Genomic DNA, 18,263 nt, shown 5'->3' on the forward strand with positions numbered 1-18,263 from the left:
TTTTTCCATTTTCGTTAAAATTCACGAGATCGTCTGCTTTCAATGCCTATAAAACGCAAACCAAAAAACGCAGCTTTCTCAAAATTTTACAGTCAGCTGTTAATCGATAACTGCTGACAGGAGCAGTGTTGTATTTAGAGTAGGTGCGCGGCAAATACAAAAAGTCACGGACTTATCAAACGACCCTCGTATCATGTCACGTCAATCGAAAAGAATCTAATGACTGCACATGATTTCTATCTCAAATAGGTTGGTCGGGCGTCTAGGCAGGGGACAGAAGAGGGCGGGAAATCGCCCTACATCCACACATGCCCACAGAAGTGGTTGAAAAGTTTGCGGGCAAACGATTATTATGCATTAGCCATGCTTAAACGGTTAAATCAACTGTAAATCCCTCTGCCCACAATAAGGTCGTTGGGGGCAGCCTTGGATGGGCGGTCAGCTGCACAAGTCAAGTGTGAACTGTGTGTGTGGATGAGTGTGATTTGATAAATCACTGCGATACAACGAGGCTCGAGGTATCTGAAACCGAGATACCATGGCGGACACGCATTTCCAGTTGATTAGGAAGTGCGGCTCAAACTTACTTTTTTGAAGACTTTAGGTTTTGGATAGATTAAGTTCTCAATTGTAATACCTGTTACTCGTATATTATTTTATTATTATTCTCCTTTTTCAACTGATATCCCAAAAAAGTTTGAAATTTCTCTTTTGCACTTCCGCTAGCTGAGTAACGGGTATCAGATAGTCGAGGAACCCGACTATAGCGTTCGGCTTGTAGAGGCGGTTATTGAAAGGGAACAAACTTAACAGGCTTTTTAAAATCAGTTAAGCTTACCTCCTAATATTTAAATCTATATAGTTTCTAAATTTTAGGAGTTTATAGTTTAATGATTTAGTTAGTACCAAAACTACAATACTGTCTATTATTATTCCTAATATAAATATGTCCGCATTCGTTTACAGCAGCAGACCCACAACGTAGGTAGTAAGATAGTAAGTACTGATCCAGGTAAATTAATCTTTTCATTTTTAAACAGTATTAGCCTTGAGGAAGCAGTTCAATATATTTATCAGTATCCTCTGCTGCCGACTCCACTGATTGATTATGGATTTATACACAATCTGGCTTGCAAGAAACCTCGGGATGTCAGTGTACCATTGATCCTAGAAATTGAGTCGGAATTCAAAACCAAGGATAGTGCTCCTGAGAAGCCAAAGAAGGTGCCCAGGCTGTCATACCATTCCCGATCGAGTTCTATGAGTGAAGATGAACCGGAACCGGAAGTGCAAATTAAATACCGATGGAACTCGCCGCGGCTGATGATTCTCTGCGAAGACGGAGACATTAATTGCGCTGTGCACTATCTGGTTGAGTCCCTACACGATCCCTTTGCATGCAATGCGGTGGCCACTCTTTTCTTGCAGGAATCCATTCTGGAGGAGTTCGTGGATCGAATGAAGGATCGCATGGAACCGTTGAGCGCGGTTATCTCTGAGCATCCGGTTTATGTAAAGACACTGGAGAGACTAAATCAGTTACAGGCAAAAACAATAGTGGGAAATCCCAAGACGGTTCCTGGTAATGCTAGTCCCATGCTGGTTTACGACCTGACCCATCGTTACTTGGCCGATGGACCCACTGGTGTCATAACCCTGCACACCTTTCGCACCATGAAGGATGTCGTTGAGCTGCAGGCTAAGGAACCACTTACTTTTACCTCCGTCTGCATTTGGAACGAAAAACTGGCAGCCGCCTACGAACTGGTGGCCCGATTCAGTCCGCTGATCTTTACGATTAATTGTTACTACGTAAATCTAAACGAAATCAGCCTGCCCTTCATTTGCAACTTTAACTCCGCAAAGATCATCGACGGCTATCACTACGAGTCGTTGACCTTTCAGGGAAAGCGCAAAGTGGTTGTCCATCCTGTTGGCACCATTTGGGCAAAGTTGTACCGCGACTCACTCGTCTAGTACTGATCTCTCCCATTGGGGGAATTTAAATTATTAGTGATTGATATTGATACTGATACTGGTACTGACTAATTTACTTTCCGGTGGGGCAACTAAATGATCTATTTAATTGCTTTAAAACGTTTTACGGGGAAACTTAACACGCCTTTGCCCGAGCATGATCACTGGAAATTATGAGTAACTGTAGTGCGATATTAAAAATTCTTTCTACGAAATAATTCACCCAACGTGCCAATAATTTCAAAAAATTAACTTTGCCCATTGGTCTACCCCGATTTTCCCGCTCTCCACAAGAGCAGAACAAAGGCAACAAAGGCGGTTCGTGTTGGCAACAAAATGTTGAGGCTCTCAGGTGAGTGGGTGGCGGTTCGGTGGTTGGGTGGTTGGGTGGTTGAATGGCGGGAGGAATTTCGAAAATGCCATAATTACTCCACTTGCCCGATGCTCAGGGACGGTGGTGAAGCGGGGCCACTGGGCGGACATATTAGTGGCACATTTTGGCTTGTTGGTTGGCCAAATAATACGGCAATGACGTTGGCAAACGGGGGATGGGCAGCTTTATAATGTACTTCCGTTTGCTTTCATTCACATGGCAGTGGAATATCAAAATATTTGACATTTGCATAAATAACACCGGCAACGACGCAGATCCCGGGCAAGTTGAAAGGCAAATAAGGCTCGAATTTTTCGCCCAGCCCCCAAACCACACACACATATCATGCCTGGAATTGGGCAAATTTAAAAAACCCGGACATGGAAGCGGAGCGAAATATGCAGCGCAGGCAGCGAAAACAAAACCGTGGAATTTCTGCCCACCAGCATGGGGAGTCCTGGCCACGGACTCCGGCGGAGGGTGGGTCCTGTGGCTATGGGCAAATAAGATTTGCTTGGAATCCAACTGAATTCGGTTGGCTACCAGGGTTCTGGCCCGCTGTGTGGTGGTATAGTATAGCATGTCGACAGGCTGGGGCCGCTCACTAAATAAACAAATTCATAAACAAACAAGTGCGAAAATATGAGACTTTACTTAGTCCGATACCCTGATGGAGCCATATAAACCAATTGTGTAATATAGGCAGACTAAATATGAAAAACGACGGGCAATCTTAACATGGAAAAAATGTTAACTATAAAATGTATGTATTTTGAAATGAGAAAATATAAACCAAATGTAAACAGCTAGTGTTATACACAATTTGTTCTACATTTATAAAGAAAAGAGCATACAATTTTAATGCTACACACATTTGTTATTAATTCAACGCGGCTTCCAGTTTTCAACTACCTCATGTAAGGGCATATCAAAAAACATCGAAAAAAAACGAATTTGGGAAAACCCCCAGCGCGAAATGAAGTTTATTTATCCAGCGAATGGGCAAAAATTAGAAGCGGCTGCATGCAAATTGGCAATTAGGAAATCCTTTATTTTATGATTTTTTTTCCAGAGTGCCGATTTCATTTTCTTCATGTTGGCTCGTTGCGCCGGTAGGGCTTAAAATGCAAATAAGTGACTCCACCTCCGCCTCTACGTCCACTTCCATCTCAGGGCGTTGAAGCCCCATTTAGGACTTTTATTCGAAGGGTGGAGTGAGTCAGAGTTCCATTTTGCACGTTTATTTTTTTGGCATTTTATTTTGGTAACGTATTTAATTTCATTGCAGGTTTTTGCCGGGTGATGTGGAAATGAATTCCGTTGAGTGGAAGGTTAGCTTCGGCAACTCGGGATGTGTACAATTTAAATGAAATAATATGGTCGAATTCTGAGTGCTGTTTTTATGGGATTATCTTTGTGAGCAGTGGCAACTTCAATGGCAATTGCTGCAATCAGAGATTTAATGAGTTTCCAAGAGGCTCGCTGTTTTTCCTGCTCATATATCACAACTGATTTTTTCTTTTTTGACTTCCTCAAAACAATAACAAACTGACTGACCAGGATCGAATGCGGATATCTCTTGAAAAATAAATTCAGAAGCGAAGATTTCGGCATGGGGAAAACTTACGAGGTTGACCTGGAAACCATTCACTTCGGTTCAATTCCATCCGAGTCTCGTCCACTGGTAATTGCAAAGGTGAGAGCCACAAAAAGAAAACACCCAAGCGACCGGCACGAAACAAAACAAAGAAAAGCTGAAAAACCCACCGAGGACGAAGTGGAAATCTCGGTTAAGTTGAAAGATTACATCCTGTGTGGAAGGACGTGGGTTGCCCAGTCTTAACTAAAAGTCAATTCCCAAATCAGCACAGCCAAATGACTGCGAAAGTAGCTTATTTCAATCGAACATTTTGCGGGGCTGTGCTTAAACTGCTCAAATCCTTTTATTTGAACGACTTTAAACTTTTCTATTGTCTGCGCTTTCCACTTCTGCTCCTTTTTGCTCCTTTTTGGTCCGATTGTTTGGCATTGTTTCATGCAAGTTTGATTTTCAAATCAACTGCAGGTTGCCCTCGTCCTCGTCCTCGCTCTCGCCCCACCCTAATCCTGCCCCTTGTCCCCACTTTGTTGTTGTTTTGCCTGTTGTTGCTGTTTCGCCCCATTCAGTTGTCAAAATAAAAACCTGGCAACCTGTTGCTACGGAGGATTACTCGTGCGTTGAATGCCCTCCTCTCGAAAGTCTCGCCCATTCCGGCCCCACTTCCCCACTTTCTCCAACCCCCTCCCCCACGTGTAGAGGAAAAGTTTTCGCTTTGATATTTGATTTCTCTGCTGGCCTGCAATGGCAGAAATCACCCAAACGGAAAAAGGTTCAAATTACCGCGAGTTTTTAGCCGTTTTCAGTCGCCAACATTTTCGACCTTCTCAGTTCTGTTGTGACGTTTTTCGTTCTCATGTTGTTTGGTGTTGTGTGCACTTCACTTTTCGGCTTTGACTTTTATGCCATGCTGGTCCAAGTTTCGACCCAATCAGGACGTGCAAGGACTCTAAGCCACTCGGGCGGTGAAGTGGGGTATGAAAGTTTTGACAAATATGCCGGAAAGTGGAGGCCAGTGTATCAGCGGGACACATGGGCAAAAATCACAGGGTGCGCACTCTTGCAGTTTTAATAGAATTCATTTAAGATATTTTAACTACGTTAATGACTTCATTAGGTGCTTAATAAAATAAAATGGCGAATAAGAGAATTCTTTCTTCTAATGATTTCTAAAAAACTGCATTGAATATTAAATATTACGTTAGAACAATTCTTTTCAATAATTCCCCTTTAAAACCACCGCCACTTTGACATCCGTTCAATATCGATTTAATTAATTTTAGATACGTTGGGGCTGATTAAATATTTACGGAGCCGACGTATTTATGCATGTCGAATGTCGAGTGAGTGCCAGCCCCCTTTGAGGGATCCTGGGGATCCTGTTGTCGGCTGTATCGCCTGACAGCCATTAGGAATATTGATTTCCATATCGCCACATTAACCAGCGTCAGAAGGCAACAAAAAGTCGCATTCTCGGGCAGAAAAAATTGAAAGTACACCCAAACACACCGACAAGTTGGATATAGCAACGCATATACACACATCTATGTACATCTAAATGCGCTGACGTAATGTGAAAATTATGCGTTGTAATTTGCGCCATCAGAAGGAAACGGAAAGGCGGAAGACGACGCACTCAAACAAACAGTGGCGGCGGAAGGCAAAGGAAGTTGGTAGTGGGTAGTGGGTAGTGGGATGGATTGTGACATGGAGAAGAGGACGTTGGAAAAAGGAAAGGAAAACAAACGCAGGGCATTCCGAGGAAGAAGCCGATATAGGCGGGCAAGTAGACACATTTACATATGCATAGCTGTGGACATGAAAAATTGGAACACTTTAGCAGTCAAAGCTGATTCCCAGTTCCTATCTGCCGGCCCCAAAAATGTCCCTGTTGCTGCTGCCCTTGTTGGTTTTTCGGCACTTTTTCACCATCATCCTATTCATCCCACTTTTTTGCTCGAATCCCGAGAAGAAGTTGTAAAAATAAAACATGGCACGTTTACAAGTCCCCAGAAACTCTCGATGGAGTGATGCGATTACTTGGGTTCCGACATAGGAATACCCACTGTATTATTAGAAATAAACAAAATATATTAACTGCTCTGTTGGATTATATTATATGCTTATAAAAAACGAAAGTATGCAAACATGTGAGTCTGAAAATAATACATAACTCTACATAAAACCAATGCAGACAGATAGATTTCGACTTTGGGTAGTTCGGTGCACACCGAAAACAACACATCCTTCCCTCTTCCACGTAAAACAAAAAGGTAGGAAAACAAATATGGGAGGGAACAGCCCTTAAGCGAAGAAAAATAACTACAAGAAAATTTGTGGTCGCTGAAGAATGTGGCAAGCGAAACCCAACGAGAGGAGCTCAAATTTGCGGGCGCTAAACGTGGCGTGTGGCGAACTTAGCATCAGCATTTCAGGATACCAGTTCCCAGTTCCCAGCATCTCAGTATCCCAGCTTCCTTATTCACTGCTCCACAGCAAAGCCACGTGTGTAAATGCTGCGAAATAAATTTGTGTCGCTTGCAGCGTTGGCAAAAAAGAAATGGAAATAAAAATGTGTAACAACGGCAAGAACAAGCAAAGCCTCATAAATGTTTACACCTTGTCTGGGTGGAAAATCAGGCTCCGGTGGTTGGTTGCTGGCAGGAGATGGGTGCTGGGTGGTGGGTGGTGGGCGGTATTAGGCTGCAGCACGCACAAAACGTGTCAATGACGCAGGTGAAAGGGGGTAGTGTGAGGTGGGCGGTTCTGCGAGTGCCCCTGATAAACGTCGTTCTAATAATGATAATGGCTGACGTTGCATCCTGTTGCACAGTGGAGCGGAAAGGTGCGACTTCCAAGGAGCTAATGAACTCGGTGTGGCCTGCCTGGCGACACAGTGAACTACACTTCCTGTCCTAGTCAGCTCAAATAATGAGCCATAATTACAAATATGGTCATTTGGGGTAGCTAACATTTGGGTATTTATAATATAGATGTTTTTAACTCAATATTACGGCCACCCGAATGGCATTCAATGGTCTGCTATGACCCTATATACCCTTTCATTCAATTGATTATACCAAGGATTCTAGAAATCGTGAAATTATTCCCTGTTTATGAGACACATCATCAATTCATTCATATATGTATGTACAGATATGCATCGCAAGAACACAGTATTAGTTACATTTGAAATATTTCTCGAGAACTACATTTTTCCACTGTGCAACAACTTTTTTTTTGCACATTTGAATGATTAATTTTTCCGCCCCAAAATGGGGCGGTTATCCCACAACTTTTAGCTATTTTATGCTGTGCAGATACAATGGACAGCGAGAGACATTTAAAATTTTCGACGAGCAGAGTACATAATTTATTTAATGGTGATTTATTGTCTGGCTCTGACTCTAACAAATGGTAAAAAATTGCAAATTCTTGTACTTTCTTTTTATGTGGGGAATGTGTAGGATTCTTTGTGGCCCACATTCATACACTCGGTGTGTGAGAGCTACAGATTACATTCACTTGGGTCGGGTTTTTGAGCTGCTTTGTATAATTTTTTAGGTTTTTATTCCTTTGTTTAATTTTTTAGGTTTTTATTCCTTTGCTTCATTTTGTTTAATTTTTTAGGTTTTTATTGTTCAGGCTCATTTGCCATTTTACCTTAGCCCATTTTGCAGCAGTTCCCGTTTTCATGAATTTATTTAAAATTATTTTTCTATCGTTTAATGCGCTCAACTAATTTTCAGTTTTTTTCGACAGGTAAATATGTTGCAATTTTTATGCCTGAGAAAACTTCAGTACGACGACGGACTAATGAGGATGAGTAATTAATGATAAAAATTAAATGTCGCATTTATTTTGCAGTGAGAGCGAAATGTGGCCACTAGAATTGATAGCTAATCTAGACATGTTTTAAATAATTTAAAACATTCCATTATTCGTAATAAGGGTATTGAAAGAGTACTTTAACATTTACAAACATTAAAAAAAAACCATAATGAGTCCGGGGCCTGCTTGTAAACAAAAAATACAACAAAATAAATAACGTCAAAACCAACATATATTGAAATAAAATTTGTTTGGATTCCCAGAGGAATTTGGCCCGCATATTAAAGCAAAGGCAACAGCTTGAAAACAATATTCGGCAGCGCGGTGTCGTAGCGTACTGAAAATGAAATTAATATTAAACAATGCGTGACATTTTTGCAACAAAGCAGAGAGGCCACGAGTCCGTTTTGCAGGATATATGGAAGCAACAACCGCACCTCGTTAAAATTGTATGCCAAAATGGCTGCATACATGTGTGGCCCGAACAAACAGCCAACAAGAAGCCGCTTCAAAAAGTTAAACAAGCAAACATGGCAAAAAAAAAAAAAAAAACATACATCGGAAAAGAAACGCAATATAACGAAACAAAAGGAGAAAAGGCAAAATCCAATGGAAAATTAAAAATTCAATTCGGCACAAGCCCTGGGATAAAGTTTCTTTTAGATTTCGTTAAGGGGAAATAAATACGAACAAAAAATGTTGCACTCGAATGACTAAAGTATCGCGTCTAATTATAACCCTTAAATTTGAATATTAATCAATGCCACACATACCAAGTCGCCCACCCAGCACTAAATGTGTGACAAATGAAATATTTAAATAAATTTCAGACCCGCAAACATTTTGACATTTTTCGCACTGACAAGTGCCGCAAAAAGTTGCAAATTGTGGTTATTGTGGGGACAAAACACAAAAACTCAAAAAAGACGAGACGAATAATTTCAAACGAAACGAGCACCCAACTCGATGACTTGCATTGGGGAATGCGTTAAAGTTTTAAATTCGGAAAAAGTTGTTACCCAACGCTCTGAAAAACTTTCGAATCATTATCGTCATGGCGATGATGATGAAAAGCATCGGGGACACTGGCATGTAGACCTTTTTTGCAGCATTTGGAACGGAAGTGATTTCATCAAATATTCATATTAACTAATTGGATTTGATGCCAGTTTCCATATTTTGTGTGTATCCTTCGTAGCGGATATTGCCCGTCGAGCTCATCAGGCCGCCCTTCCGTTAGGGACACTCGTAATTTAATACACAGTGTTTATTTTAAATTAAAAATGTATTTACCCACATGTCATTGAGGGGCGAGCCCTTAGAAAACTAAATGCGTTTCCAGGAGATTTTCTCCCACGCAAATGCCTACCTAAAATCTGTAATTAAATCTGTACTTGTAGGAGTTCTTGCTTTAAACTACAATAATAAATGCCAACAACAACAAGCAACCAGATTTCATTTTGGAACATTTGGCATGTTAACAAGTGTTAGTCACTACTTAGGAGAGGTGAGTAGAAACTACCAAGAAATGATCCCAACTTTACTGAAACTTTTCATATTTCTAGAAACAGCTCAAAGGCCTGTGTCCTAATCAAACTACTCCCTACCTTCACTCCCCCGTTCTGGCAAACTTGGCAGGAGATGGGAACTTTAATTCCAGCCTTTTCATTAGCATTCAATGCGGGCAGCGTTTTCCCAGCAGAAGCGTTGAATAAAATAACAAACATGGCGAGCGGCGAAGAAAAACAAACCTTCAAAAGGCGGGTGGGGCATAACCAGGCGAAAATGTGTCAGTTAAAGTGGCGTATACACAACATGTGGGCGAAAGCAATGAACTCCGCGGAAAACTTGGCTCGGCTCTTGACTGAACTCTTTTGGGCCAACACTTCGCCCTTTTCCATTAGTTGCACGCGCCAAAAAAGAGCGAAGAAAACGGGGCGAATATTACAAAATATTAAAAACGAGGAAAATATAGAAAACTCTGCTGTGCCAGTGGAACAGCGAACGGAAAGGATGAAGTGGAGCAGAGAGGAGCAGCAAAAAAAAGCTACAAAATAGCATAGAAAATTAATAATCGCGCTATTTTTGCGCCAGTAAACAATGAGAAAGTCTTGGCTCGTTAGTTTCCTCATTATTCTGAATTTTCAACTTGCTCTATCTGCCTCCACGAAAATTTCCCCGCTCCTCCGTGAACTTTTCTTTGTGTTCTGCCTCTTACAGTTCCAGTCCAAATCCTCGAAAAGGACAAAACGCAACGCGCCACTGAAAATGGAACGCCGGCCAACGAGCCTTGAGGTTGTGGGCTTGGGTTTCGGACTTGCTCTGGCGACTGGAATTTCATTCGGCTGGCTGGGACAACTGTCTGACAAGATGAAGAACGCGATTTTACCGGCAAAATAATGAAAAAACCGATTTAATATCATTTTTTATAGCTACCAATTTCGTAAGTCGCGTCTGCCACTTCGCGTCCCTTTTTTGCATCATTTGAAGTGCAGTGCAAATGAAGTGTTGTAGCTAAAAAGTTTAAGGGTCTCTAATGGATTTCAGTTTTGTCATATTTCAGAGCCAAAAAACTCGTGAGAAATAATGCAGGACTATGACAGCTTGAAATTTGAGTGCGAATTTTATAGGAATATTTGTAGCCAGTACATACGCTTGTAATTATAACCCAAACAAATAATATTTTATAAAAAATATATTTTATAAAAATAATTAAAAAATTAGGTAGATATTGAGTTATATTAAGTAATACCAGTGTAGTATTTTAAGAAACAAGTGAAAGAAACCTTTAAATACCCTTTGTAGTCGTAGCATTTATTTAACACTCACAACGAATCTTTATCAACATATGGCCAAGTTTGCTTAATCAGACAACCTATTTTCAAGTCCCGCAAACAGAAGACGAATGGACCGAATTTAAAAGGCACTCATGCAAATGACACCGACCTGAAAGGGGGATTCCCATCCCGCAATTCCCATCGAGGCTGCTGACCAGCGGAGTACAACCGAAAACAGGGAAACAAAATCAAATTACAAGCGGGCCAAAAGGGCAAAGGGAAAATGGCAAGCGACCAACAAGTTTTCCTGGGTGTCGACTCGAATTCGCATTCGAGGCGAAACGACAACTAAATTATTAATGCACAATGAACTTGAAGCGGAACAGCTCGGCGAGCGGCAAACCAGAAAATATGTCCAGCGAAAAGTTGAAAAATATATGTACGGATGGAAAGTGGGTATATGGTCGAATGCAAATGACATTAACTTCGTCGAGAGTAGGGCAAGGACAAGGGCAACCAGCAGCGGTGTAAAAGAATGCGAAAAAAAAAATGGGGAAAAATTATAATACGTGGACAAATTGCGTACAGCACAGCAGGTCCTGCTTACTCTTTGTTCTCCTTGCTGTCATCTCACTTTGCATTTTAAATCAACATTTGTTTGTTAGTCACATTCCGGCCCTGCTTCTCATGTTTCTTTTATTTGATATGCATTAAAAACTTTTCAACTTATTTATATAATAATTTCATGGGAATTTCACCTTTTGAAGTTCAGATATGAAATGCGTAATGATTTTTCATTGCTGTTAAATAAACAATTGAGCAGGGGAGTTTGCCAAACTTTTTCACCTGGGGAAGATACTACAGCCCAGAGAACCCCTCATTTATTATACACTCAGCCGGATGAGAAGGCACCCAAAGCCGGTTGCGTGTATGGGTCTAATCAAATTCTGTCATTTAATTTGGGCAACTTACGGGGCATAAAGGTTAAATGCTGCTAATGCGAAAAGGCTCAGAAAACCACTGGGGTGACCATTAGCCATTTAATGTATAGCCGAAGTCTCAATACAGGCAAAAATAATCATAAATCTTTTGCTAATGTGATGTGAATGTTATCCTTTCCCTTTTATTTAGTGATCCTTACAGTCGGAGTCTTTCGAAAGAACTCAGCGTCTAGTAAACCTTTTGCATTTGGAATTTATTTACTGACTATTTATTATGATAATTTTGAATATTATACAAGTATTTATAAAGATACCCCATTATTTATTGCAATAATAATAATTATTCTGTACAATTTCTTTACCTTACAAAAATCGAACAGCTGCCTTTTTAATTATTTTGTTTTCAAATTGAACGGAATCCTTTTTCTTTCTAAATCAGTTTGTTTATGAGCACAATTCATCTTATTATGTATAAATAGGACCCTATTGGTATGAAATAAGCTGCAGATAAAGGTTGTTAGCCCTGACCTGTCCAATAATCTTTTTTTTTATTTATTTATATTCTGCGAGGGCTAATGTTATTGGCCGATCATCCGCATAGTTATGTCCTCATGGCGCGTAAGCTGCTTAACTATTTTAGTTTTCAACGTGAGAGGGTACTATGTTTCATATGTAGCGAGGATTGGGAATTGGCTCACCTCTGTGCAATTTTTCAATAAATTCCCGGACGGGCGGCATCAGAAAAAGATATCCAAAACACGTGACAAATTTGCCTGACTTATATACGCATTACACACACACAGGCAGCAGCTCACTACCACACAGCCACCACACTGCACACCAGCGAGTGTGTAGATTAACTTCAAAGGAGGGGCACAATTCAATGATGGGTTTGTTGTTACTTTTTGGTTGGTATCCTTGAGGATGCACTGCGAGAACTTTGCCCGGTTCGCGTATTACAAATGAAGCATACGTTAGGGCGCCACACAAATCAAGCATACGCCACCGAGACGCACCACCGACGGCCGACAGTCACGACTGGAGTCACTGTGTCACAGTTTTGGGTCACTCTCACTGGCAGCAACGGCACACACTGAGCGGTAAGCACAACTGAAGCCCACGACAACGGCATTCGAAGTGGCGACGGGTGACTTCAGCAGTCACGACAACCCCGCAAAAGCTCAACCAACTCGCGGGAAAAGCCGATCCAGCCAGCTCGGAAAACGGCTGTCTAAGAGACTGGAACTCTCTTCGGAAGAGAGTCCTTTGGGTGCGACTGCCGGCGGACATGCGCAGTGGGGCATTCACCAACCGGCCAATTGCCCACTTGGGCTCTTCCAGTGCCTTACTTTATACGTCCGTGGACATGTCCCAAAACAAACAGCAACAGCTGTTCCGCCTGGCGGGGAACACCCAGACCCGAACCCAGACCCAGAAAGCTATCCTCCTGCTCTGACGCACTCTCCCGGTACTACTTCCCGATTTCTGGATATATATGTGTGTGTGGTGCTTGGCGTGTCTTAGGTCAGAAACGTCGGCCGAAGTGGTCGAGGTGGGTGTGGGTACGATGAGTTTGATGAGGGAACCTTTGCCGCTGTTGGTAGAATTTTTAATTATGATAAATGCCCATTCATAAAAATGAGTGGCATACATTTGCGTTGCGTGTTTATTTGTATACTTCGCATATCTGGTATATTCTGCATAATTATTATTGCCATTATATATCTCCACTGTCTTCTTCACCGCCTGCTTTTTGTTTTTATTGTGTTTTTTTTTTTTTTGTTTTGCTGTCACTAATTTGTTAGCTCCATCTTTGATGGTTTCTCCCCTTCTGTTTGCGCTTGACAGCCCAAGATTTATGCGACTGCAGTTGGTGGTGATTGCTGGGGAATTGGTAAGTGGGTTGCGGAAATGGTGGGTGTTAAGTGGCCAGAAATAGGGAATGGGCCACGGATGATCGACTGCCGCCGGTTGCAGGTGTTGATGGCTCAGATGTGTCTCAATCACCATCAGCGTCGGTTAATAAAATCACAGGACGGCATTTGATGAATGGTTGCAATTCATGCCCCTGACACTTTTGAGGGGCAACCGATTATTCGACTATTATCCAAACACAGGCCAACAATTACTGGGCTGGAGGTTAAAGAACTTTATGGAGTTTGTGTTTGTACTTATATCAATAAATACATTAATTTAAAATTTAAATAACATCTTCAATAAACTGTTCTAATACTCGAAATGTTAAACATATATATTTCAATTAAATGGCATAAAGACATAAATTAGGTTTATTAAAGACAGAATACCAGATCCGAGCACTCATCAAAAACCTTGAAGGAATTCCTGTATAAAGTGAAGGCTTTGTTCGTATAAAGCATTGTTACGAATTGGATTGGGGAATGTAAGGTCCAAGAGTCTCCATCTCAATGCAATGTCCGAGCACTCGACAAAAACCAAATTGACCAAAGTTAATTTAACCACTGTAAACAAGCAGGGACTCAAGTACCCGGGCACTTGAAATGCTTCGCTGCCCACCAGCAGAGAATAAGGTGCAAAAAAAAAAGACTGATCTGGGGGGGAAATGGGAATTGGGAATAGGGTGGAGGGGTGGAGGGGTGGAGAGGTGCTGCAACATACGTATACGTACTGTACTGAAAATCAATTGAAGCGCCAACAAACGCTTCAATCAATTTTACTTTGGCAAACATTGAGTGCAAAATAAATCACAGCAGCGACTAGAGACGGTGTTGGACGTTGGACTCTTTCCCCCAGAATCCTGGATATCCAACCAGGGATAAGAGGAACAGTGGGTCCTACCGCCCACTGAGATCATCCTTGTGTTTATCTTATTTATGCAAAGCTGTGGCAAACACCAACAATAACAAGCCAGAATGTGCGGCGAAGGCAGCTAAAAAATGAATGAATTCAATGAAATCTGGGTAAGAAAAACTAGGGAACAGGAAAGATGCAACGAGAGATTCAAAAGGAGTGCAAAAACTGCAACATTCCGATGGGCGATGTGCGATGTGCGATGTGCGATGTGCGATGGGGAGGACATCATGCTTCTTAGAGACACATCAAACATCTCAAACGGAATGAATAATTTATAGACGCAAAAGACGGAAGGAAGAGACAGTCGCGTAAGCCATCTGCACTGCGAATCCTCACACACGCAAGGGCGTAGACACAATCTCTTTCGGGGCTCGGTATCACTGGAACCATATTAAAAACATGTATTTTGAAATTCAAATATAAGAGAGAGCGTTATGCGAAACCATCTCTCATGATTAGCCAAGTATTCTATGTGAATAATACGAAACAGGTATAGGCAAAACAAAAACTAATTCTATGTCATTACTAAGCAAACAATTACCGCTAAAATGATTTGTAACTTCTAAGCTCATAGTCTGATGCAAATAGTTGTTGGTTTAGTTAAATATAAAAGTTACAGAAGGTGTTCCCAAGGATCCCGTATAACACATTGTGTGCGCCCCTGCATGCGAAGGCATCTCTGCGGAAGCCTCGCATTAGTTGGCACACACCTTCCATTCATGGACTTCAATGCGACCGACGAAATAAAATGGCAATGCCAATGCAGAATGTAAATGCCAACTCGAAGTGCCCGGGATAACTTTGCATTTATTTTCATTTTTGCACCCGCACTCGCCTTGAGTGAGGTAAGTTATGCAGCATAATTCCCGCAAAAGGAAACTTATTTGGAGCACAAAGCAGCCAAGTGCCAGTGATGCACTTGAAGCATTCTATATTTACGGGAAAGTCAGGTTTATGTGCCGATTGCCGCTCAGTGCAAATGCGATTAGCGCGTTATTAAATTCGCTTTCTGTCCCACTTTAAAACCAACTTATATACCAGCCGCGTCAAACGCAAAGTTTAAATAAGTGACTGCAAAAACTTTGTCAATCTGATGGAAAACAAGCGGCATGGAAATTCAGCCCAAAAGCAGCGGAGTTGACTTTGATGCTGGTTGGACCGCACTGAAATTCGTCAATTTTCGAAGTGCCACCTAAGAAATCAAGGCGAAACCACGCCTCGTGGTAAATATTAATTTAACTTTGCACATTAGCCGAGCAATGAGACTTGACTGCGGAGCATCGTGGTACGACACCGCGTTGGAAACTGGCCACAAATGTTGGTGGAACACTACACCCAACACCGCTCCCAAAAGCACCCACCCACCCACTGGGGTTAACCTCAGTTATTTGTCTATTTGCCTATGCGAAATTTGATGCGCAGTCTGCCTGTCTGTTTTTCCTCTTGGTGGCGATGCTCCTCGCAGTGTCTCTGCTGTTTTGGTCCTCATTATCGTAAATTTTTATGCTAAATACATTTCGTTGTCGTGCCCAAAAATACAAACACCAAATCCGTAAGCAACATAAAGAAAACCGACGGCACCTGAGCGTCCAAATGGGGATACTCTATTAAAAAATCTCAAATTGTACTATAGAAGTTAAAAAGTAGAATGAATGAACATAAAGTATGGGCAGAAATAATATTTACTGCAGATTTCTTAAAACCGTAATATTTACCATTTCTTAAATATATATCAGCAGCGTACAAAAAATATATAAATAGAAATTAGAACATTTTGTATATTATTTTCGCTTCTGGCCGTACAGGATGCTTGTAAGAAAATACATGCCCTTCCTAGTCAATGTACAGTTGAGTACCACCATTTGTGGCAGATGCCGCCACGTGGATTCGACTCCTCCGATGACCAACACAATCAAGGAATTCGCATATGGAGGGCCGGCCCGTGGATCCTGACAAATTGAACAATTTAAAGAGGGCTTTGTGGGTTTATTGTCGATGAACTAAGTAGGTCTGTGCGGCGGTGGTACAAGAGCTTGGTATTCTTAATGATATGCACAGATGCTTGGTGTTGCCGCCTTGAAGTAAACCAAAATGGAGTTTGAAAAAACGTAAAAATATTAAGGGTCTGAGCGAATGGATACACTGTAATTTTTTAGGTTCTGAAAAATGTCACGTTTTTTGTTATTTATCACGTTTGTGAGATGATCTTGCAAATTTTCCGCGGACTTTTTTAAAGAAATTGTCACTTTAGCGGCTTCCCTTCGAAAAGGTATGTATTCATTTTTTAATATCTGCTTGCTGAGGTGAGTTCTTATCATTTCATTACTCTTTTCTATATATTCTTGGAACTCCCTGCCACAAAACTTATCTTGGTTCAAGAACCTAAACCGTTGAAGACATAGTCCGTGATGCTTTTCGAATTTGAGCTTAAACGATTCTAGTTTCTGAATGCCAATCTGCAACTGATCACCTAACTTCTGAACTCTGCAATAGTCATCCCGTGCCATTTGTTTGGCCAGATTTGATGATTTTGTGACGGATTGCATCTGAGTCAGTTGCTGCTCTAGTTTATGGTTCGCAATCTTTATCTGAAGAATGTCGGGGTGAATTTTCGCCGGATTCATCAAAAATATTTGATCACCCTGGCAGAGATCGATGTTTTGGCATTCCGGTATATTGGTACCAAGTTGATAATTGAGTCGACCAATGCGCCGCTTTAAGCTAAATACTTCCTCGTAAATATCCTCAAGTTCCAAATTGCTCTTCTCGTGTGATTCTTCCAGCACTTCCTCACCGGCACAGGTATCTTGGGATTGGATTTCACTCTGCTTCTCGCAATGGAACACTTTTTTTGGGCCAGCCTCTTTGAATTCAAACTTTGATTGTGCTACTTTCGTATCATCCTGTTCAGAGTCTAGCATTTTACTTATTCCTACTGCCTTGCATGATAAAAATGGTAATTTTGTTCCGCCGATTGCACTATTGGAAATGAATTCATCTTGATCCATTGAAATTAACCAATATCCAATTAACGGAGAACGTCAGAACGGAAACGAACTGGATCCACAACGAGCACTTGTAGTATTTCTATGTGATCTAACAGAATTCTCAATGAAGACTTAAATAAAAGAACGCATACATATATCGACCAGTAAGTTGGTATGGTTAATTATGTACTTATATAAATTATATTATTATTATGTATTTAGTCAAGTTCGCAGGCAATGTGCGGTTCACATTGAACGACATTCTAAGCCGATGCTTAAGTGCTCAAGTAAACATGCACTGAGAAAAAAACAGCAATTATGTGCCTTATCCAATTGCTAGTTACCACTTGGGGCGTGTGTGAATAGATATCGTGAAAGGCATTGAATGACAGCGGAAATCTAATTAAAACCCTTTGCTAAATCACAATTGTTAGGGTAAACTCACGCACACCTGCTCACAAAACTCACGAGCACACAAACACTGACACAGACAGATGGACAGACACCGGCGATTTCCCATACGCAAACAAATAGAGGATCCCCAATCCGATTCTGAACCCGAGGGGGGGGGCGTACCTGGCAGGTGAAAAACAGACGTCAGCTGTCCAACTACCCGAATGCAGAATCTGGCGAAAACAGAGCAAAAGTTTTGACCAGACAAAAAAAGGCAAGGGGAACGGTGTTCTCGGCTTTGGAAGCCTCCACTATTTAGTGATGCCAAAAAGGACCTATGACAGATATTATTCGGCTACAGAATGGTATAATATGACAGTTCTTTTATCAAGTGATTATGAGAAGAAACAAAAATGTAAACTTAGAAGAATACATGGATATCACCAATTAATCAAGTGATTTTGTGAAGAAACAAAAATGTAAACTTAGTAGAATACATGGATATCACCAATTAATCAATATGGTCCGAAAAACCATTGTAAATTCAGGGATTTT

The 18,263-nt window shown here is 41.2% G+C and overlaps 3 protein-coding genes across 9 annotated transcripts in view; 1 reads left to right on the forward strand and 2 right to left on the reverse strand.

Moving 5' to 3' along the window:
• LOC6537624 (hemicentin-2) overlaps positions 1 to 12,639 on the reverse strand; it is a 66,398-nt gene extending 53,759 nt beyond the window's left edge. For 2 of the 7 annotated variants that reach the window (XM_002098133.3, XM_039375265.1), the window contains exon 1: positions 12,195 to 12,635. The gene's annotated coding sequence lies outside the window, so the exon portion shown is untranslated. Of the gene's footprint in view, positions 1 to 12,194 lie in introns of all 7 variants that reach the window. The other 5 variants (XM_039375268.1, XM_039375267.1, XM_039375270.2 and 2 more) reach the window with 3 other exon arrangements.
• On the forward strand, positions 836 to 2,195 carry LOC6537626. The gene is made up of 2 exons (XM_002098135.3): positions 836 to 981; positions 1,041 to 2,195. Exons 1-2 carry the CDS (start codon positions 947 to 949, stop codon positions 1,975 to 1,977), a joined length of 972 nt encoding a protein of 323 aa, XP_002098171.1. The 5' UTR covers positions 836 to 946; the 3' UTR covers positions 1,978 to 2,195.
• Positions 12,640 to 16,009: 3,370 nt separating the features above from the next.
• Positions 16,010 to 17,443, reverse strand: LOC26535173. Its single transcript, XM_015192960.3, is given in 2 exon segments — positions 16,010 to 17,279; positions 17,282 to 17,443. Coding segments are annotated over 2 exon segments (879 nt in total). The 5' UTR covers positions 17,327 to 17,443; the 3' UTR covers positions 16,010 to 16,445.
• Between the last annotated feature and the right edge of the window lie 820 nt (positions 17,444 to 18,263).

This window comes from Drosophila yakuba, chromosome 3R, assembly GCF_016746365.2.
Source record: "Drosophila yakuba strain Tai18E2 chromosome 3R, Prin_Dyak_Tai18E2_2.1, whole genome shotgun sequence".
NCBI lineage: Eukaryota > Metazoa > Arthropoda > Insecta > Diptera > Drosophilidae > Drosophila > Drosophila yakuba.

What these genes read in the sequence shown, in the direction of transcription:
- LOC6537626 (XM_002098135.3), top strand. Translation starts at nt 947, where the DNA reads ATGTCCGCATTCGTTTACAGCAGCAGACCCACAAC. An exon ending in TACAGCAGCAGACCCACAAC is followed by an intron (nt 982 to 1,040) that starts GTAGGTAGTAAG and finishes ATTTTTAAACAG; the next exon opens with TATTAGCCTTGAGGAAGCAG.